The sequence below is a fragment of the Oncorhynchus tshawytscha genome, linkage group LG01, assembly GCF_018296145.1.
Source record: "Oncorhynchus tshawytscha isolate Ot180627B linkage group LG01, Otsh_v2.0, whole genome shotgun sequence".
NCBI classification, from domain to species: Eukaryota; Metazoa; Chordata; class Actinopteri; order Salmoniformes; family Salmonidae; genus Oncorhynchus; species Oncorhynchus tshawytscha.
The window spans coordinates 5,452,503-5,476,021 of NC_056429.1; the positions used below are offsets into that span (position 1 = coordinate 5,452,503).

Below are 23,519 nucleotides of genomic sequence, written 5' to 3' on the forward strand. Positions count from 1 at the left end.
ATGTGACCAATAACATCTGCTAACAATGTGTATGTGACCAATAACATCTGCTAACCATGTGTATGTGACCAATAACATCTGCTAACCATGTGTATGTGACCAATAACATCTGCTAACCATGTGTATGTGACCAATAACATCTGCTAACATGTGTATGTGACCAATAACATCTGCTAACCATGTGTATGTGACCAATAACATCTGCTAACATGTGTATGTGACCAATAACATCTGCTAACCATGTGTATGTGACCAATAACATCTGCTAACATGTGTATGTGACCAATAACATCTGCTAACAATGTGTATGTGACCAATAACATCTGCTAACAATGTGTATGTGACCAATAACATCTGCTAACAATGTGTATGTGACCAATAACATCTGCTAACAATGTGTATGTGACCAATAACATCTGCTAACAATGTGTATGTGACCAATAACATCTGCTAACAATGTGTATGTGACCAATAACATCTGCTAACAATGTGTATGTGACCAATAACATCTGCTAACCATGTGACCAATAACATTTGATTTTAAAATGTTCTCAGTCTTCTACTTAACATTTTTTTCCTGGTGTAACAGTAGAACTTTAGTCCGTCCCCTCGCCCCTACCCGGGCTCGAACCAGGGACCCTCTGCACACAGACAGCAGTCACCCACGAAGCATTGTTACCCATCGCTCCAAAAAAGCTGCTAGCCTTTTCACAAATCAAATTTATTTAAATAGCCCTTCGTACATCAGCTGATATCTCAAAGTGCTGTACAGAAACCCAGCCTAAAACCCCCCAAACAGCAAGCAATGCAGGTGTAGAAGCACGGTGTCCTTTCACATCGGGTACACTGGGAGGGTACACTGGGGGGGACCCTCCCAGTTTTAATACATGTACAAAATGATCCTCTTTACTTAAAGGCATGATGGTCACTTTTTCCATTAAAGGGGAAGTTAACTTGGACTTAAGTTTCAGTCATGGGATATTGTTTGTTGTTGCTTTTAAACCCTGCTGGTGTCTCAACTAACCACAAACGTTATGCTGAATAGTCTAGTAATCTAATTTAAAATTTGCAATCGAAGGGCGAACTCCGCCATGGCTTGTGGGCCAAAGCCTATGGGGAAATTATAATTATTATTTTTGTTTTGGATAAACACTCAATATAAAGTCTGTGGGTCAACACAGGTTTATGAGATCTTATAGGTTTTGTTCTATGAGATAATAGTCATCAGCTAATGTCACTTTTTTTGTGTGAATTTTGAAGCTTTTATGTCCTCAAAACAAGCACATACAGGCTTCATATTTCATAAAGGTCATGTTAATAACTGATAGTATCTCATAGAACAAAACGTATAAAGACCTACATATATGTAAATATATAGTCCTAAAGTCTGTGTTAACCGCAGACCTAGTTTTGTGTGTTTATCCCAAAACCCCATTCATTAAATTTAAAAAAACAACAACATTAATTTCCCCCATAGGAATGGCCAAACGAAACAAGATTAACCAATTTCCAGGTTTTAGGACTACAAGCTGACGAGTTTAATATACAGGTAATATACAATTATTCTGCAATTTATATACATTTTTCTGCACAGATTTTAAAAAATACTTATTTTCCACCATAATTTGCAAATAAATTCATTAAAAATCCTACAATGTGATTTCCTGGATTTTCTTTTCTCATTTTGTCTGTCATAGTTGAAGTGTACCTATGATGAAAATTACAGGCCTCTCATCTTTTTAAGTGGGAGAACTTGCACAATTGGTGGCTGACTAAATACTTTTTTGCCCCACTGTATATACATTTTTTCTGCACATATTTTTTTTTTTAAAGAATCAAGTAAATCTCAGGCATGCCACTATAGATTTAATCACCGTACATTTTCGTACCCAGTCTACTCTTTAGAGAGCATCATTGTGAAGAGATGAATCTATTGACTTTTGCTAGTATGCATTGTTGACCTCTACATTCTGTTTTTATTTATGAATATGGAGGGGTGACCGCTGGACCAATACAAACACACTTTTTGGACGTGCCAGTGTGGAGGACTTTTATTTTGAAAGGTATTCTGACTTGTAAGTGATGGTTTATCCATAGAAACAACTATGCAGTCAACGCAACCTGGTCTCAGAGCATATGTAAATGCAAGACACTTAATTTCATATGTTACGTTTTGTATTCTATATATTAATTTGATATATTACGTAATTTGAATAATGTACAATATGTTACAAATTTGCGAAATGTACACTATATTACACATTTGATAAATGTACAATATGTTACGAATTTGCAAAACGTATGGTATTTTACAAATTCTAGTTAGGTGGCCAGTTAGCTAGGTTAGTGGTTAGGGTTAAGTTAGTTTAGGAGAAAGGTTAAAGGGTTAGGTGAAGAGGTTAGCTAACATGTGTAACGGATGTGAAACGGCTACCTTAGTTAGCGGTGCGCGCTAAATAGCGTTTCAATCGGTGACGTCACTCGCTCTGAGACCTTGAAGTAGTGGTTCCCCTTGCTCTGCAAGGGCCCTGGCTTTTGTGGAGCGATCGGTAACGATGCTTCGAGGGTGACTGTTGTTGATGTGTGCAGAGGGTCCCTGGTTCGGGCGAGGGGACGGTCTAAAGTTTTACTGTTACACAAGCTAAATAGTAGCAAAGTCGCTCAACAGTAGTAATTAGTTGAAAAGTTGCTAATTGGCTCAAATGCTAAAATTGTACCCTGATGAGATTCAAACTCATGTATAACCTGAAATGCTTAGACATTTCAGGTTATACATCCACCCCAACCAACCACCCTACTTTTTTTTTTTTTGTCTTATTGTCCAAAAACAAAAAAATTGTGGAACTGATAAAGACAGTGAATATGCACACTCGGGATATGGCCGACTTGCCTAGTTAAATAAAGGTTAAATGTTCTCCGCTGGTGCCCAATAAAAGAGGCTACTGTTTGCTCAATTAAGTTAAGAAATTCAATCATTTAAAAGAAAGAATGGAGTCTATTGTAATCTCTTTACAGCAATAGCCATTTTGCGATATGCCTGTCTGGGTCTCTCTCTGCTTTTCACTGACAGACGCAACCATAACAATTTGGTGTTTGCACTGTGCACTTCCTGACTGTAGGCTCTGCCATTTAAAACAATAGTTTATTTTATTTTATAGACGCTAATGATCATCTGTGGCCAAATCATGCTGCAGCCTATTTTTTATTTATGTATAGACAGGAGTAAGCTAATTAGGCTATATAATTTTGCCAATTGAATTTACTTTAGGGAAAGCTTAGTTTCCTACTTCCTGTAGGCTATCCGCACACCTTCGTTCACTCAAATTATTTCAGCATCCAAACCCCAACAGTGCATCCGCAATTGGATAAATGGAAGAGACATCTGTTACAAATCACATATCGTGTAATGAAATTCTGCCATTGTCAGCGAGGCCTACACTTGTAGCCTGAATTTGTGCATGCACTGTTGTCCACGATATCGGCCACTCATCTCTGCCTTGAAAAAAAAGTGTTCTCCTCAAACCACAATGCATATTTTGGAGCTTATATCACCCGGTTTGCAGTCAATACGCACATGTTTTATGCAGCTGACACGCAGTATTGTTAAATAATGGATTAGCTATAGTTTTTTGGGGCATGTTTTTTTATAGGCTCACGTTTTACTGGTACGGCCGACCCCCACTTTCTTTTACCTGCGTGCCAGGGGTGAAAGTAATGTCCGGTGTTTCACTACTAGCACGCTGTGGATCACCGCTTCTCATTCATTTTCAATGGAAGGAAAGCAGTGAAAAGCGGAGAGGGCTGGGGACCGTTGGGCGACATGGACATGGAGTGGGAGGCAGTGGGAAAAGGTCAACATTGCCCAACTTTATGCAAATCACTGGTGATGACCAATCATATCGGGCGGTTCATAAAGTTAATTTACGAAAAATTGCTTTTTAGCAAACTAGCTGACTAGCCAGCTAGCTAGTTTTATGGGGTGTTGTGACATATGAAATTGTAAAATTGTCATTTGTGTTTTCATGTTTCAGGGGTTTCCTGAGAGAACCAGCAAACCTGTCGTCTTGGGAAACAGTGGATGTAAATAATCTAGCAGGCTAAAAAACATTTATTGCAAATTGGATGTACAATTTTGTAAGCTTGCCTTGCTGATATTTCCAATGCAATGCAGCTGCAGTAACGTAGCTAGCTAACTATTCTCTTGCTTGTTGTGTAGCGGAGGATTAAAATACCTGGAATGCCTATGGGATGTGTAGCTAGCTATCTAGCAAATCTGTGTATGGACCCTAAAACATTAGTTTGGTATGAATATTAGTTCAGAACCTATGAACCTCCGCTATCAGAGCCAGTTGTATCGAATTTATGACATTAATGAAGCGAGTAGAATATAATATAACTTTGTGCCAAGGATGCAAGTTGTGTATATACGTGTAGTTATTACCAAGCATGAGATCCCCACAGTGCAGCCTGTACATTGAATATATTCCACTGATCATGTACTGTACCTTGGCAAATTTAAAGGTGCTGTTCAGGTATGAATGTCTGTGAGACATGTCTTTTTCAGTAATATTCAATACCATGAGTATCAAACTCCATTCCTTGAATTGTTTTATTTGTATTTGTATTTTTTGACCTTTATTTAACCAGGCAAGTCAGTTAAGAACAAATTCTTATTCTCAATGACGGCCTGGGAACAGTGGGTTAACTGCCTGTTCAGGGGCAGAACGACAGATGTGTACCTTGTCAGCTCAGGGATTTGAACTTGCAACCTTCCGGTTACTAGTCCAACGCTCTAACGATGCTGTGTCTGCCTGTATGTATTATACACGTCAACAGTGTTTACCAATCTTGGTCCTGGGACGTCAATGGTTACACATTGTAACTATGCAATAGACTAGAAACAGGATTTAACATCAGTTAAAGGCTGATTTTGTATTTCATGTATACATACATACAGAACTTTTAAAAACCGTACAATTCCTAAGCATGTTAATAATCTAAAACCGGTTCATCTCAATATCTAACTCCCTTCATCTGCATTGATCGGCAGACACAGGATAGGTGTAGTATTTAATCAAATGAGACTTAATTTCAACCAGTAGAGAATGTGAAACGCATTATTGAAAGAAGTTCATTATCCAAGTGTTATAAATGCATAATATGAGGTTTCCTGTGTCAATGAAGTTACCTGTATATATATGAGGTCACCTGTGAAAATGAAGTTACCTGTATATATGAGGTCACCTGTGTAAATAAAGTTACCTGTATATATGAGATCACCTGTGTAAATAAAGTTACCTGTATATATATGAGGTTACCTGTGTAAATAAAGTTTCCCATGTAAATGAGGTTACCTGTGTATATGAGGTTACCTGTGTAAATGAAGTTTCCTGTGTAAATGAAGTTACCTGTATAAATAAAGTTTCCTGTGTAAATGAGGTTACCTGTGTATATGAAGTTACCTGTGTGTGTATATATATATTTTTTAATTTATTTAACTCGGCAAGTCAGTTAAGAACAAATTCTTATTTACAATGACAGCCTACTGGGGAACAGTGGGTTAACTGCCTTGTTCAGGGGCAGAATGACACATTTTTACCTTGTCGGCTCGGGGATTCGATCTTGCAACCTTTCGGTTACTAGTCCAACGCTCTAACCACTAGGCTACCTACCGCCTTTTCACTCTAACCACTAGGCTACCTGCCGCCTCTACACTCTAACCACTAGGCTACCTGCCGCCTCTACACTCTAACCACTAGGCTACCTGCCGCCTCTACACTCTAACCACTAGGCTACCTGCCGCATCTACACTCTAACCACTAGGCTACCTGCCACCTCTACACTCTAACCACTAGGCTACCTGCCGCCTCTACACTCTAACCACTAGGCTACCTGCCGCCTCTACACTCTAACCACTAGGCTACCTGCCGCCTCTACACTCTAACCACTAGGCTACCTGCCGCCTCTACACTCTAACCACTAGGCTACCTGCCGCCTCTACACTCTAACCACTAGGCTACCTGCCGCCTCTACACTCTAACCACTAGGCTGCCTGCCGCCTCTACACTCTAACCACTAGGCTGCCTGCCGCCTCTACACTCTAACCACTAGGCTACCTGCCGCCTCTACACTCTAACCACTAGGCTACCTGCCGCCTCTACACTCTAACCACTAGGCTACCTGCCGCCTCTACACTCTAACCACTAGGCTACCTGCCGCCTCTACACTCTAACCACTAGGCTGCCTGCCGCCTCTACACTCTAACCACTAGGCTGCCTGCCGCCTCTACACTCTAACCACTAGGCTGCCTGCCGCCTCTACACTCTAACCACTAGGCTACCTGCCGCCTCTACACTCTAACCACTAGGCTACCTACCGCCTCTACACTCTAACCACTAGGCTAACCTGCCACCTCTACACTCTAACCACTAGGCTACCTGCCGCCTCTACACTCTAACCACTAGGCTACCTGCCGCCTCTACACTCTAACCACTAGGCTACCTGCCGCCTCTACACTCTAACCACTAGGCTACCTACCGCCTCTACACTCTAACCACTAGGCTACCTACCGCCTCTACACTCTAACCACTAGGCTACCTGCCACCTCTACACTCTAACCACTAGGCTACCTACCCGCTGAAGGAGCAGTGTAGTGAAGATGATCAGTTCTCTCCACAGCAGCTTGTAGATGCTCCCCTTCCATTGGAGGAGCAGATGAGAGAAGGACCCTATCCCTGCATCAGCAACTCTCCGCGAGTACGTTTACCGTCATCGCTGGCTGGCTGACTGGCTGGCGGGCTGGTTGACTGGCTGGCTGGTTCGCTGGCTGGCTGGTTGGTTGACTGGCTGGCTGGCTGGCTGGCTGGCTGGTTGGTTGACTGGCTGGCTGGCTGGCTGGCTGGCTGGCTGGCTGGCTGGCTGGCTGGTTGGTTGACTGGCTGGTTGGCTGGCTGGCTGGTTGGTTGACTGGCTGACTGGTTGACTGGCTGGCTTCAGCACAGACTGAGAAAGCTGTCCTCTGTGTATCAAAATGTTTGTCTGTTTCACAAGTCTACTCTCCAAAACACTGACATCATATGAGGTCACGCATCTACTGAAACACGAACTAACAGGAGAGTTGATTCTTACAGGTATCATCTCATGGATCCACTATCTGGAGACATGGTGCTATTTAAAGGCGAAGTTCAGCAGAAGGGCAGAGAGAGGAAGTAGAATAGGAAGTAGGATGTGGTAGTAAACAGAGAGTCATTTCGTAGACACTCAGCATCACATACGGAGCTATCCACAATAAATCAGACGCGCCCGGACTGAAGCTTTCCAACTCAATCGAGATCATAATATTCACATTCATTTATCTACATCTTCATAGATTGATTGTGTATCATATCTACAATATACTCACTGTGCATCTCACACACATTACAGAGAGATGAATAGCTCAGTGGAATATGTATTTACTTCCCTTTAGTTATACCCTATTGAATACAAGTTATACAATGATTGATCAGATTGATTGTATATGATATACTCACTGTCTGTTAAGGGAAGGGGTGTTGCCAGTGTTGGTAGAGAATGTTGGAGAGACAGATGTGGGAGAGGAAAGGAGAGGGATTCGTAGACCTCCGAAAGGAGAATGAGGGACTCGTAGATCTCCGAAAGGAGAATGAGGGACTCGTAGACCTCCGAAAGGAGAATGAGGGCTCGTAGACCTCATAGACCTCATAGACCTCGTAGACCTCGTAGACCTCGTAGACCTCAGGAAAGGATGCCCCAATGCATAGTGCCAACTGTAAAGTTTGGTGGATGAGGAATAATGGTCTGGGGCTGTTTTTCATGGTTCGGGCTAGGCCCCTTAGTTCCAGTGAAGGGAAATATTAATGTTACAGCATACAATGACATTCTAGACAATTCTGTGCTTCCAACTTTGTGGCAACAGTTTGGGGAAGGCCCTTTCCTGTTTCAGCATGACAATGCCCCCCCCCCGTGCACAAAGTGGGATCCATACAGAAATGGTTTGTCGGGATCGGTGTGGAAGAACTTGACTGGCCTGCACAGAGTCCTGACCTCAACCCCATCGAACGCCTTTGGGATGAACTGGAATGGCGACTGCGAGCCAGGCCTAATCACCCTTCATCATTGCCCGATTTCACTAATGCTCTTGTGGCTGAATGGAAGCAAGTCCCCACAGCAATGTTCCCACATCTAGTGGAAAGCCTTCCCAGAATAGTGGAGGCTGTTATAGCAGCAAAGGGGGGGGGGGGTCCAACTCCATATTAATGCCCATGATTTTGGAATGAGATGTTGACGAGCAGGTGTCCACATACTTTTAGTCGTGTAGTGTAATTGTGATTCAAACCGCTCCATCGCCACCTGGGGGTAGCAATGCGCATTGCAGGTCAGCAGGAGGCGTGAGGTGTTAGTAATATTAACCGGTTCACTGTGGATGAAGAGAACAATGACACGAACTGAACAGGAGGGTGAACTTCGGACTGTGCTGTTTTTTTCTGTCCACTGCAACTTTCGGTCGAATGACATAACATGTTACTAAGATTAAGAACATTTTCAGTATTTTGACATTAATTGATTACCAAGTTTGGACAATACATGGTGAGTTGCTATACCTTCTGCATTCCATTGTCAAAAGTTTGCCGAGCAGTCCATACTCTGTATAGCCAGTCCATACTCTGTATAGCCAGTCCATACTCTGTATAGCCAGTCCATACTCTGTATAGCCAGTCCATACTCTGTATAGCCAGTCCATACTCTGTATAGCCAGTCCATACTCTGTATAGCCAGTCCATACTCTGTATAGCCAGTCCATACTCTGTATAGCCAGTCAATCTGTAAACTTGTCTGAATAAATAGCCCATCCTAAACGAATAGGCTTACATGACATAAAAGTGCAATTTGATAAGTATGCCCATTGTTTAGCGTGAATATTTATATTTATATGAAAGAAAGTCACACATTAAGTTTCATTTGGCCAGGAGAGGGGCGAGTTGAAGTCCCCGGGTGGGAGTGGAGTTTCATTTGGCCAGGAGAGGGGCGAGTTGAAGTCCCCGGGTGGGAGTGGAGTTTCATTTGGCCAGGAGAGGGGCGAGTTGAAGTTCCCGGGTGGGAGTGGAGTTTCATTTGGCCAGGAGAGGGGCGAGTTGAAGTCCCCGGGTGGGAGTGGAGTTTCATTTGGCCAGGAGAGGGGCGAGTTGAAGTCCCCGGGTGGGAGTGGAGTTTCATTTGGCCAGGAGAGGGGCGAGTTGAAGTCCCCGGGTGGGAGTGGAGTTTCATTTAGCCAGGAGAGGGGCGAGTTGAAGTCCCCGGGTGGGAGTGGAGTTTCATTTGGCCAGGAGAGGGGCGAGTTGAAGTCCCCGGGTGGGAGTGGAGTTTCATTTGGCCAGGAGAGGGGCGAGTTGAAGTCCCCGGGTGGGAGGGGAGTTTCATTTGGCCAGGAGAGGGGCGAGTTGAAGTCCCCGGGTGGGAGTGGAGTGAACTGGTCAGTTGATTAAAATTAGGCCTAGGACCTCATTGATTCGGTAGGTTGAATGTCCACCGAAGTATTTTCTATTCAATTAAATTATAATATATTATATTATAATCTATTATCATTTATTCTATTAATGTTACATGTCTTTTTTATGTTTTCCCAGGTAGGCATCAGGTAAAAAATGTGGAACCAAGGAAAGTGTGTTTCAGACTACTCAAGTGAGGGGTCCTCCTACACCAGACACAAGAGATAAAGTAAAAGATAGAAGGTCATGATTTCACAGAAGCCACAACCTTCACAGTAACTGAAGTGACATTAAACTGCAGTTGGATTAGTGCCCCTGGAAAACATGGATGCGTTTGAGGGTCTCCACAGTGTCCGGCTGTCCTCCTCTCCACCCCTTGCCTCTGTCACCAATTCAGGGTATGAGATTCTCGTATCAGCCAGATCTGGTATCCAGGTATACTCCAACGCCACGTTCTATGGTAAACCCAGTGTTCTAGAGCAGGCTCAGAAGAGAGGGAGAGCCAAATATCACTCCCACCGAGAGGAGACTAAAGAAGAGAGGTGTGAGGTTGGAAGGTAAAAGACACCATTATGGGTTTGATTTGTTATTGTCCTTCACAGCTGTAGGTTGGTTCCAAGCCTGTGGCTTTTAGGATTGTCTTCATATAACCATAACGAATCTTCATTTTGTACCACATAAAAGGCATATATCAGATATACTGTGAACGTGAATATTCTGTTTGACAATAATGTGTTCTAACAACACCCTAGGGAAATATTTGTTCATGTTTCTTTTTAAACTGGAAACGGGTTGGGACGGGAGGATGCCTGTCATCATGTGACTTGCGGCAGATTGACAACACATCTCGTCCCTTTTTACAATCGGAATGAGCAGGAATGAAAATAGACTATCTTACAACGCATCGCAAACAGCGTCGTATACAGCGACTCAAAACTTGAGGAACAAAATAACATTCGACTAACTTTACCCAGTTTGATATCTCGACTAAACATTGTAGCCCGTGGCGTTTCGTCAGCATTATTTAATAGTAACATTGTTTTTGAAACGATTGCAATCCTTCTAAATGGAATAATATCGTCAGCAAACGGTTACTGTAACAATTTATGGAATTCATGGATACATAAACTGATGCCATCGAGGTCACGGCGACGGTACGAGGTGAATCTTCTAGCCGGGTGGTGAGAGGGTAAGGGCGGAGAGCTGGAATGGGAAACCCGGTGAATGTGTGCTGTTCCGATTGACATAATGGCATTAGGACAAATTCAGCCTCGCATGTTGTTGCGATTCTTAAACGACGGTGTGATGTTTTATAATGTTATTGTTTTCAATTATATTTTCAGCATAATCATTGATAACGATGTTGTGTACTTTTAGACAAACGTGATCAGCACAAATAGGCAGACGTTGGATTCCTGTTATGAATCACATTATGATACGATCAGGATATACAACTGCTGTCAGCCAATTCAGGGCTCGAACCACCCAGTTTATAATAGAGATATATTGTATATCCTATGTTCTGATTCCTAGTGACCTTACCCCCTATACATATCTACCTCTATGGATCCAGTATCCTTGGAAATATGCTACTGGAACGGACCCTGTTTACTTAAGTGTGTTCTTCTCATTTGTATATCTTGTGTTTTTGTTACCTTGTTGTTTTTCTTCTTCTAGTATTACATTGTTATTGATTACTGCATTTTAGGGGTTAAAGTTAGCAAGAACGGCATTTCACTGTTACTTGTGCACGTGACATTAAAACTTGAGATTAACACAGTGTACAAAACATTAACACCTTCCTAATACTTTAGTCAAATATTATGTCTGTTTGGGCTTCTTGCGGTCAGTTTGCAGTCTACAAAGTATTTGTAATTCGGTTCAGGCACCCTGACCATCGCTCAAAAAAGCAAAAACAAACAAACAAACAAAAAAATCGTCCAGGGCCTGAATCTAGTTGTTGATCATGGCTACACAGACTATCTGCACTGATTCTATTCACAACAACACGTCTATATAAACGCACACTACACTGATACCCTCACCCCCGCCCCCCATCACACACGCATATCGAGACAACACACGCGCACACTTTCACATTCATCATTTGCTGCTGCTACTATGATCTTTTTTTTTCTCATTATTATTATTATTATTATTATTATTATTATTATACATCCTGACGTCTAAGTCACTTTACCCTGCCTTCATGTACATGCCTACAGTGCATTCGGAAAGTATTCAGACCCCTTGACTTTTTCCACATTTTGTTATGTTACAGCATTATTCTACACGCAATACCCAATAATGACAAAGCAAAAACCCGGAAATATCACATTTACATAAGTATTCAGACCCTTTACTCAGTACTTTGTTGAAGCACCTTTGCCAGTGACTACAGCCACAAGTCTTCTTGAGTTTGACGCTACACACTTGGCACACCTGCATTTGGGGGAGTTTCTCCCATTCTTCTCTGCAGATCCTCTCAAGCTCTGTCAGGTTGGATTTTGAGTGTCGCTGCACAGCTATTTTCAGGTCTCTCCAGAGATGTTCGATCAGGTTCAAGTCCGTGCTCTGCCTGGGCCAGTCAAGGACATTCAGAGACTTGACCCGAAGCCACTCCTGTGTTTTCTTGACTGTGTGCTTAGGGTCTTTGTCCTGTTGGAAGGTGAACCTTCACTCCAGCCAAAGAGTTCAATCTTGGTTTCATCAGACCAGAGAATCTTGTTTCTTATGGTCACAGGTTCCTTTAGGTGCCTTTTTGGCAAACTCCAAGCAGGCTGTCATGTGCCTTTTACTGAGGAGTGGCATCCGTCTGGCCACTCTTCCATAAAGGCCTGATTGGTTGAGTGCTGCAGAGATGGTTGTCCTTCTGGAAGGTTCTCCCATCACCACAGAGGAACTCTGGAATTCTTCCATTTGAAAATGATGGAGGTCACTATGTTCTTGGGAAGCTTCAATGCCGCAGAAATGTTTTGGTACCCTTCCCCAGATCTGTACCTTCGACACAATCCTGTCTCGAACCTCTGCAAATAATTCCTTCTACCTCATGGCTTGGTGTTTGTTCTCACATGTACTGTCAACTGTGTGACCTTATATAGACAGGTTTGTGCATTTCCAAATCATGTCCAATCAATTGAATTTACCACAGGTGGACTCCAAAATCAAGGATGATCAATGGAAACAGGATGCACCTGAGCTAAATGTTGAGTCTCGCAGCAAAGGGTCTGAATACTTAAATAAATAAGGTATTTCTGTTTAAAATATGAGCAAAAAATTCAAAACAACTGTTTTTGATATGTCTTTATGGGGTATTGTGTGTAGAATGAGTATTTGTTTTTATTCAATACATTTTAGAATAAGTCTTTTACGTAACAAAATGTCGAGGAAGGGAAGGGGTCTGAATAGTTTCCCGAATGCAAATAACTAGTACCTCTCCACATTGATCTGGTACTGGTACTCCCTGTAAATAGCTCCACATTGATCTGGTACTAGTACTCCCTGTATTTAGCTCCACATTGATCTGGTACTAGTACTCCCTGTATTTAGCTCCACATTGATCTGGTACTGGTACTCCCTGTATATAGCTCCACATTGATCTGGTACTGGTACTCCCTGTATATAGCTCCACATTGATCTGGTACTGGTACTCCCTGTATATAGCTCCACATTGATCTGGTACTGGTACTCCCTGTATATAGCTCCACATTGATCTGGTACTGGTACTCCCTGTATATAGCTCCACATTGATCTGGTACTGGTACTCCCTGTATATAGCTCCACATTGATCTGGTACTGGTACTCCCTGTGTATATAGCCCCACATTGATCTGGTACTCCCTGTATATAGATCCACATTGATCTGGTACTGGTACTCCCTGTATATAGCTCCACATTGATCTGGTACTCCCTGTATATAGCTCCACATTGATCTGGTACTCCCTGTATATAGCTCCACATTGATCTGGTACTCCCTGTATATAGCCCCACATTGATCTGGTACTCCCTGTATATAGATCCACATTGATCTGGTACTGGTACTCCCTGTATATAGCTCCACATTGATCTGGTACTCCCTGTATATAGCCCCACATTGATCTGGTACTCCCTGTATATAGATCCACATTGATCTGGTACTGGTACTCCCTGTATATAGCTCCACATTGATCTGGTACTCCCTGTATATAGCTCCACATTGATCTGGTACTCCCTGTATATAGCTCCACATTGATCTGGTTCTCCCTGTATATAGCTCCACATTGATCTGGTTCTCCCTGTATATAGCTCCACATTGATCTGGTTCTCCCTGTATATAGCTCCACTTTGATCTGGTTCTCCCTGTATATAGCTTCATCCAGTCTACACCTGTTGTATTCCATGTCACAAATAAAATTTAATTTGACAACCAATTCCTTATTATATTCCTTTTTTTAAACCTAAATCGGCTAAGTCAGTTAAAAATACATTCTTATTTATAATGATGGCCAAACCCTAACCACGCTGGGTCAATTGTGTTTTATTTATTTATTTAAAACTTTTATTTAACTAGGCAAGTCAGATTTATTTAACTAGGCAAGTCAGAACAAATTCTTATTTTCAATGACGGCCTAGGAATAGTGGGTTAATTACCTTGTTCAGGGGCAGAACGACAGATTTGTGCCCTGTCAGCTCGGGGATTTGATCTTGCAACCTTTCGGTTTCTAGTCCAACGCTCTAACCACTAGGCTAGATGAGATGCAGTGTCTTAGACCGCTGCACCACTCGGAAGCCCCCCCTATTAACTACCTAATTTTCTCAATATCTCAAGCATGCAGCTGAAGGGGCTAGTTAGCTTACATGTTCATGTAGCCATTGCACAGACACGTTTTTAAATCTCATCTTTTGATGTTTTCTAAAGGTTGGTAGACCTGGAGCCAGGTCCAATCCCCAGGGTGGAGGGTGGAGGGCAGGGTGACCCCAGGCCCACCAGGCCCCAGGAGCAGGGTACCCAGGCCAGGGGGAGAGAGGGTAGCAGGCTGGAGCGTGCTGCCCAGCTGGAGGGTGCCCGGGGCGGGGAGCATGAAGACAATGTGTCCCGCCTCCGGAGCTCTTCCCTGGAGATCAGAGAGAAGGGATCAGAGATCCTCAGAGAGCAGCTAGATGCTGCACAGAAGGTGTCTGAGGCCCATCTTGTTATTCAGTACACCTCTTCTATTCTGCTGCAGTTCTGCTCTACACCCCTTCTATTCTGACCCAGTTCTACCCTACACCCCTTCTATTCTGACCCAGTTCTACCCTACACCTCTTCTATTCTGACCCAGTTCTACCCTACACCTCTTCTATTCTGACCCAGTTCTACCCTACACCTCTTCTATTCTGACCCAGTTCTACCCTGCACCTCTTCTATTCTGACCCAGTTCTACCCTGCACCTCTTCTATTCTGACCCAGTTCTACCCTGCGCCTCTTCTATTCTGACCCAGTTCTACCCTACACCTCTTCTATTCTGACCCAGTTCTACCCTACACCTCTTCTATTCTGACCCAGTTCTACCCTACACCTCTTATATTCTGACCCAGTTTTACCCTGCACCTCTTCTATTCTGACCCAGTTCTACCCTGCGCCTCTTCTATTCTGACCCAGTTCTACCCTGCGCCTCTTCTATTCTGACCCAGTTCTACCCTGCGCCTCTTCTATTCTGACCCAGTTCTACCCTGCGCCTCTTCTATTCTGACCCAGTTCTACCCTGCGCCTCTTCTATTCTGACCCAGTTCTACCCTGCGCCTCTTCTATTCTGACCCAGTTCTACCCTGCGCCTCTTCTATTCTGACCCAGTTCTACCCTACGCCTCTTCTATTCTGACCCAGTTCTACCCTACGCCCCTTCTATTCTGACCCAGTTCTACCCTACACCTCTTCTATTCTGACCCAGTTCTACCCTACACCTCTTCTATTCTGACCCAGTTATACCCTACACCTCTTCTATTCTGACCCTGTTCTACCCTACACCTCTTCTATTCTGACCCAGTTATACCCTACACCTCTTCTATTCTGACCCTGTTCTACCCTACACCTCTTCTATTCTGACCCTGTTCTACCCTACACCCCTTCTATTCTGCTGCAGTTCTGTCCACACCCCTTCTATTCTGACCCAGTTCTACCCTACACCTCTTCTATTCTGACCCAGTTCTACCCTACACCCCTTCTATTCTGACCCAGTTCTACCCTACACCTCTTCTATCCCCTCCCAGGAGCTGAAGCTGAAGGATAAGGAGTGTGAGCGTCTGTCACAGATCCGGGATCAACTAGAGCAGGAGTTGGAGGAGCTAACTGCCAGTCTGTTTGAGGTAGGAAGGATTGACTACGAGGCCTGCTACAACCTACAGTTAGCTTAACTAGTGAAGGACTGACTACGAGGCCTGCTACATCTTACAGCTAGCTGAACTAGTGAAGGACTGACTACGAGGCCTGCTACAACCTACAGTTAGCTGAACTAGTGAAGGACTGACTACGAGGCCTGCTACATCTTACAGTTAGCTGAACTAGTGAAGGACTGACTACGAGGCCTGCTACATCTTACAGCTAGCTGAACTAGTGAAGGATTGACTACGAGGCCTGCTACATCTTACAGCTAGCTGAACTAGTGAAGGATTGACTACGAGGCCTGCTACATCTTACAGCTAGCTGAACTAGTGAAGGACTGACTACGAGGCCTGCTACAACCTACAGTTAGCTGAACTAGTGAAGGACTGACTACGAGGCCTGCTACATCTTACAGCTAGCTGAACTGGCGATGGTATAAGTACACCTGGACTTAGAAAGGTGTGAATCTTGCATGTTAACTATGTCCTTTTTTTTGCTGTTTCCCTAGGAAGCTCACAGGATGGTGCGTGAAGCCAACGTGAAACAAGCAACAGCAGAGAAACAGCTGAAGGAGGCTCAGGGAAAGGTCTGTTTATGTCTCCTGTTTAAACTAAAGACTTTATCCTTCAGGGTTAGAGAGGTGGGCCTGTGTGTGTGTGTCGGGATGGGTACAATCCATAACTACTGTCTATAACCACTTGTGTTCTTGTATCTCCCCAGAGTGATGTTCTGCAGGCGGAGGTGTCAGCCCTGAAGACCATGGTCCTGACCTCCACCCCGTCTTCCCCTAACCGCCGGGCCCACCCTCAGCTCCTCTCCCCGGGCACTAGGTCCAGGGGTTCCAGCCCCCACCATGGAGGGGGACACGCACGCAACAAGAGTGCCAGTGGTGCCCTCCCATTGGCCCCTGGTGGGCACTCAGACCTGCCCTCTGACCTGCAACCAGTCAGAGAGGACAAAGAGGTAGGGCCAGCTGCCTTCAGAGTACAGACCGGCTGTGTCTGAATACCCATAATGCTGTTCTAAGTAGTAGGCTTTTTGTGTTTTTGCAAAATATACATTTTATAGCATGTGCGTTTTTGTTATTGTCTGCTTTAAATGCCAGGATGTCATACTCATTTTGGCTTTTCATCTAGTAGAATTCACTGGACACTATTGATGAAAATAATGGTCTTGGGAACAAACTCTACTACTGCTTCCTACTATAACTCTGCTTCCTACTATAACTCTACTACTGCTTCCTACTATAACTATGCTACTGATTCCTACTATAACTCTACTACTGATTCCTACTATAACTCTGCTACTGATTCCTACTATAACTCTGATTCCTACTATAACTCTGATTCCTACTATAACTCTGATTCCTACTATAACTCTGATTCCTACGATAACTCTGCTTCCTACTATAACTCTGCTTCCTACTATAACTCTGCTTCCTACTATAACTCTGCTTCCTACTATAACTCTACTACTGCTTCCTACTATAACTCTACTACTGCTTCCTACTATAACTCTACTGATTCCTACTATAACTCTGCTACTGATTCCTACTATAACTCTGCTTCCTACTATAACTCTGCTTCCTACTATAACTCTGCAACTGCTTCCAACTATAACTCTACTACTGATTCCTACTATAAATCTACTACTGCTTCCTACTATAACTCTACTACTGCTTCCTACTATAACTCTACTACTGATTCCTACTATAACTCTGCTACTGATTCCTACTATAACTCTGCTTCCTACTATAACTCTACTACTGATTCCTACTATAACTCTACTACTGATTCCTACTATAAGTCTGCTACTGATTCCTACTATAAATCTACTACTGATTCCTACTATAACTCTACTACTGCTTCCTACTATAACTATACTACTGCTTCCTACTATAACTCTACTACTGATTCCTACTATAACTCTGCTACTGATTCCTACTATAACTCTGCTTCCTACTATAACTCTGCTTCCTACTATAACTCTGCAACTGCTTCCAACTATAACTCTACTACTGATTCCTACTATAACTCTGCTACTGATTCCTACTATAACTCTGCTTCCTACTATAACTCTACTACTGATTCCTACTATAACTCTGCTACTGATTCCTACTATAACTCTGCTTCCTACTATAACTCTACTACTGATTCCTACTATAACTCTACTACTGATTCCTACTATAAGTCTGCTACTGATTCCTACTATAACTCTACTACTGCTTCCTACTATAACTCTACTACTGCTTCCTACTATAACTATACTACTGCTTCCTACTATAACTCTACTACTGATTCCTACTATAACTCTGCAACTGATTCCTACTATAACTCTGCTTCCTACTATAACTCTGCAACTGATTCCTACTATAACTCTGCTTCCTACTATAACTCCACGACTGATTCCTACTATAACTCTGCTTCCTACTATTCCTCTGCTTCCTACTATAACTCTACTACTGCTTCCTACTATAACTCTACTACTGCTTCCTACTATAACTCTGCTTCCTACTATAACTCTACTACTGCTTCCTACTATACTACTGCTTCCTACTATACTACTGCTTCCTACTATAACTCTGCTTCCTACTATAACTATACTACTGCTTCCTACTATAACTCTGCTTCCTACTATAACTCTGCTTCCTACTATAACTCTACTACTGATTCCTACTATAACTCTGCTTCCTACTATTCCTCTGCTTCCTACTATAACTCTACTACTGCTTCCTACTATAACTCTACTACTGCTTCCTACTATAACTATGCTACTGATTCCTACTATAACTATGCTACTGATTCCTACTATAACTCTACTACTGCTTCCTACTATAATTCTACTACTGATTCCTACTATAACTCTGCTACTGATTCCTACTATAACTCTGATTCCTACTATAACTCTGAATCCTACTATAACTCTGATTCCTACTATAACTCTGATTCCTACTATAACTCTGATTCCTACTATAACTCTGCTTCCTACTATAACTCTGCTTCCTACTATAACTCTACTACTGCTTCCTACTATAACTCTACTACTGCTTCCTACTATAACTCTACTACTGCTTCCTACTATAACTCTACTACTGATTCCTACTATAACTCTGCTACTGATTCCTACTATAACTCTGCTTCCTACTATAACTCTACTACTGATTCCTACTATAACTCTACTACTGATTCCTACTATAAGTCTGCTACTGATTCCTACTATAACTCTACTACTGCTTCCTACTATAACTCTACTACTGCTTCCTACTATAACTATACTACTGCTTCCTACTATAACTCTACTACTGATTCCTACTATAACTCTGCAACTGATTCCTACTATAACTCTGCTTCCTACTATAACTCCACAACTGATTCCTACTATTCCTCTGCTTCCTACTATTCCTCTGCTTCCTACTATAACTCTACTACTGCTTCCTACTATAACTCTACTACTGCTTCCTACTATAACTCTGCTTCCTACTATAACTCTACTACTGCTTCCTACTATACTACTGCTTCCTACTATAACTCTGCTTCCTACTATAACTATACTACTGCTTCCTACTATAACTCTGCTTCCTACTATAACTCTACTACTGCTTCCTACTATAACTCTGCTTCCTACTATAACTCTACTACTGATTCCTACTATAACTCTGCTTCCTACTATTCCTCTGCTTCCTACTATAACTCTACTACTGCTTCCTACTATAACTCTACTACTGCTTCCTACTATAACTCTGCTTCCTACTATAACTCTACTACTGCTTCCTTCTATAACTATACTACTGCTTCCTACTATAACTCTGCTTCCTACTATAACTCTACTACTGCTTCCTACTATAACTCTACTACTGCTTCCTACTATAACTCTGCTTCCTACTATAACTCTACTACTGCTTCCTACTATAACTCTACTACTGCTTCCTACTATAACTCTGCTTCCTACTATAACTCTACTACTGCTTCCTACTATACTACTGCTTCCTACTATAACTCTGCTTCCTACTATAACTATACTACTTCTTCCTACTATAACTCTGCTTCCTACTATAACTCTGCTTCCTACTATAACTCTACTACTGCTTCCTACTATAACTCTGCTTCCTACTATAACTCTACTACTGATTCCTACTATAACTCTGCTTCCTACTATTCCTCTGCTTCCTACTATAACTCTACTACTGCTTCCTACTATAACTCTGCTTCCTACTATAACTCTACTACTGCTTCCTTCTATAACTATACTACTGCTTCCTACTATAACTCTGCTTCCTACTATAACTCTACTGCTTCCTACTATAACTCTACTACTGCTTCCTACTATAACTCTGCTTCCTACTATAACTCTACTACTGCTTCCTACTATACTACTGCTTCCTACTATAACTCTGCTTCCTACTATAACTATACTACTGCTTCCTACTATAACTCTGCTTCCTACTATAACTCTGCTTCCTACTATAACTCTACTACTGCTTCCTACTATAACTCTGCTTCCTACTATAACTCTACTACTGCTTCCTACTATAATTCTACTACTGATTCCTACTATAACTCTGCTACTGATTCCTACTATAACTCTGATTCCTACTATAACTCTGATTCCTACTATAACTCTGATTCCTACTATAACTCTGCTTCCTACTATAACTCTGCTTCCTACTATAACTCTGCTTCCTACTATAACTCTGCTTCCTACTATAACTCTACTACTGCTTCCTACTATAACTCTACTACTGCTTCCTACTATAACTCTACTACTGCTTCCTACTATAACTCTGCTTCCTACTATAACTCTACTACTGCTTCCTACTATAACTATACTACTGATTCCTACTATAACTCTGCTTCCTACTATAACTCTACTACTGATTCCTACTATAAGTCTGCTACTGATTCCTACTATAACTCTGCTTCCTACTATAACTATACTACTGCTTCCTACTATAACTCTACTACTGATTCCTACTATAACTCTGCTACTGATTCCTACTATAACTCCACGACTGATTCCTACTATAACTCTGCTTCCTACTATTCCTCTGCTTCCTACTATAACTCTACTACTGCTTCCTACTATAACTCTACTACTGCTTCCTACTATAACTCTGCTTCCTACTATAACTCTACTACTGCTTCCTATTATACTACTGCTTCCTACTATAACTCTGCTTCCTACTATAACTATACTACTGCTTCCTACTATAACTCTGCTTCCTACTATAACTATACTACTGCTTCCTACTATAACTCTGCTTCCTACTATAACTCTACTACTGCTTCCTACTATAACTCTGCTTCCTACTATAACTCTGCTTCCTACTATAACTCTACTACTGCTTCCTACTATAACTCTGCTTCCTACTATAACTCTACTACTGCTTCCTACTATAACTCTGCTTCCTACTATAACTCTACTACTGCTTCCTACTATAACTATACTACTGCTTCCTACTATAACTCTGCTTCCTACTATAACTCTACGACTGATTCCTACTATAACTCTGCTACTGCTTTCTACTATAACTCTGCTTCCTACTATAACTCTGCTTCCTACTATAACTCTACTACTGCTTCCTACTATAAATCTGCTTCCTACTATAACTATACTACTGCTTCCTACTATAACTCTGCTTCCTACTGTAACTCTGCTTCCTACTATAACTCTACTACTGCTTCCTACTATAACTCTGCTTCCTACTATAACTCTGCTTCCTACTATAACTATACTACTGCTTCCTACTATAACTCTGCTTCCTACTATAACTCTACTACTGATTCCTACTATAACTCTGCTTCCTACTATTCCTCTGCTTCCTACTATAACTCTACTACTGCTTCCTACTATAACTCTGCTTCCTACTATAACTCTACTACTGCTTCCTACTATACTACTGCTTCCTACTATAACTCTGCTTCCTACTATAACTCTACTACTGATTCCTACTATAACTCTACTACTGATTCCTACTATACATCTGCTTCCTACTATAACTCTACTACTGATTCCTACTATAAATCTGCTTCCTACTTTAACTCTACTTCTGATTCCTACTATAACTCTACTACTGATTCCTACTATAACTCTACTACTGATTCCTACTATAACTCTACTACTGATTCCTACTATAACTCTACTACTGATTCCTACTATAACTCTGCTACTGATTCCTACTATAACTCTACTACTGATTCCTACTATAACTCTACTACTGATTCCTACTATAACTCTACTACTGATTCCTACTATAACTCTACTACTGATTCCTACTATAACTCTACTACTGATTCCTACTATAACTCTACTACTGATTCCTACTATAACTCTACTACTGCTTCCTACTATAACTCTACTACTGATTCCTACTATAACTCTGCTTCCTACTATTCCTCTGCTTCCTACTATAACTCTACTACTGCTTCCTACTATAACTCTGCTTCCTACTATAACTCTACTACTGCTTCCTACTATACTACTGCTTCCTACTATAACTCTGCTTCCTACTATAACTCTACTACTGATTCCTACTATAACTCTACTACTGTTTCCACCTATACATCTGCTTCCTACTATAACTCTACTACTGATTCCTACTATAAATCTGCTTCCTACTATAACTCTACTTCTGATTCCTACTATAACTCTACTACTGATTCCTACTATAACTCTACTACTGATTCCTACTATAACTCTACTACTGATTCCTACTATAACTCTACTACTGATTCCTACTATACCTCTGCTACCTACTATAACTCTACTACTGATTCCTACTATAACTCTACTACTGATTCCTACTATAACTCTACTACTGATTCCTACTATAACTCTACTACTGATTCCTACTATAACTCTGCTTCCTACTATAACTCTACTACTGATTCCTACTATAACTCTACTACTGATTCCTACTATAACTCTACTACTGATTCCTACTATAACTCTACTACTGATTCCTACTATAACTCTACTACTGATTCCTACTATAACTCTTGTCAATGTATTTCTCTCCTCTCTTCCCTTTCTATTTTGATCTTCCTCTTCCTTACATCATGTGATCCTTCTTCCTGTTTTCTCTTGATCGTCATCATCTTTCCCTGCCCTCTTCTTCTTTCTCTTTCAATCTCTCCCTCCCTCCATCTCTTTCTCTCCCATCCTTCATTTATTTATCTCTCTCCCTCCATTTCTCTCTCCCTCCCTCCATCGCTTTCTCTCTCTCCCTCCCTCCATCTCTCTCTCCCTCCCATCGCTTCCTCTCTCTCCCTCCCTCCATTTCTTCCTTCCTCCATCTCCCTCCCTCTCTCTTTCTCTCTCCCTTCCTCCCTCCATCTCACCTTCTCTCCCTTCCTCCCTCCCTCTCTCCCTCTCTCCTTTCTCAGCCTACTGTTCCTGCGCTCCTCTTGCTGATTCTATGTCTGGTTCCGGGTCACTCTGTCTCTGTGACCTATGAACCCTACTGGGGAGAGGCCAAAGTCTCTCAGCCGCCAGGTAACCACAAACCTCTGGTTCCTCAAGGTTTCCTTCTTGTTGTTTCTTTGCCACTGTGATTCTGCCTGGTCTTTGCGCCTTGGAGGGGGTGGGACAACTGAAATTAAAAAAATACTTTATAACGGCGCCTATACACTGAGTGTACAAAACATTATGAACACCGTCCTAATATTGAGTTCCTCTC

General features: G+C 42.1%; 1 protein-coding gene across 5 annotated transcripts in view; it reads left to right on the plus strand.

Annotated features, from left to right (window-relative positions):
• The first annotated feature begins 8,474 nt into the window (after positions 1–8,474).
• rab3il1 (RAB3A interacting protein (rabin3)-like 1) overlaps positions 8,475–23,519 on the plus strand; it is a 30,256-nt gene continuing 15,211 nt past the window's right edge. Inside the window, exons 1-6 of one of the 5 annotated variants that reach the window (XM_042321531.1) lie at positions 8,475–8,607; positions 9,645–10,063; positions 14,403–14,658; positions 15,733–15,828; positions 16,353–16,430; positions 16,565–16,807. In XM_042321531.1, the coding sequence (XP_042177465.1) occupies positions 9,831–10,063; positions 14,403–14,658; positions 15,733–15,828; positions 16,353–16,430; positions 16,565–16,807 (906 nt within the window). In that variant the 5' untranslated portion in view covers positions 8,475–8,607; positions 9,645–9,830. Of the gene's footprint in view, positions 8,608–9,644; positions 10,064–11,051; positions 11,123–14,402; positions 14,659–15,732; positions 15,829–16,352; positions 16,431–16,564; positions 16,808–23,519 lie in introns of those variants that run through there. The other 4 variants (XM_042321462.1, XM_042321554.1, XM_042321505.1 and 1 more) reach the window with 4 other exon arrangements.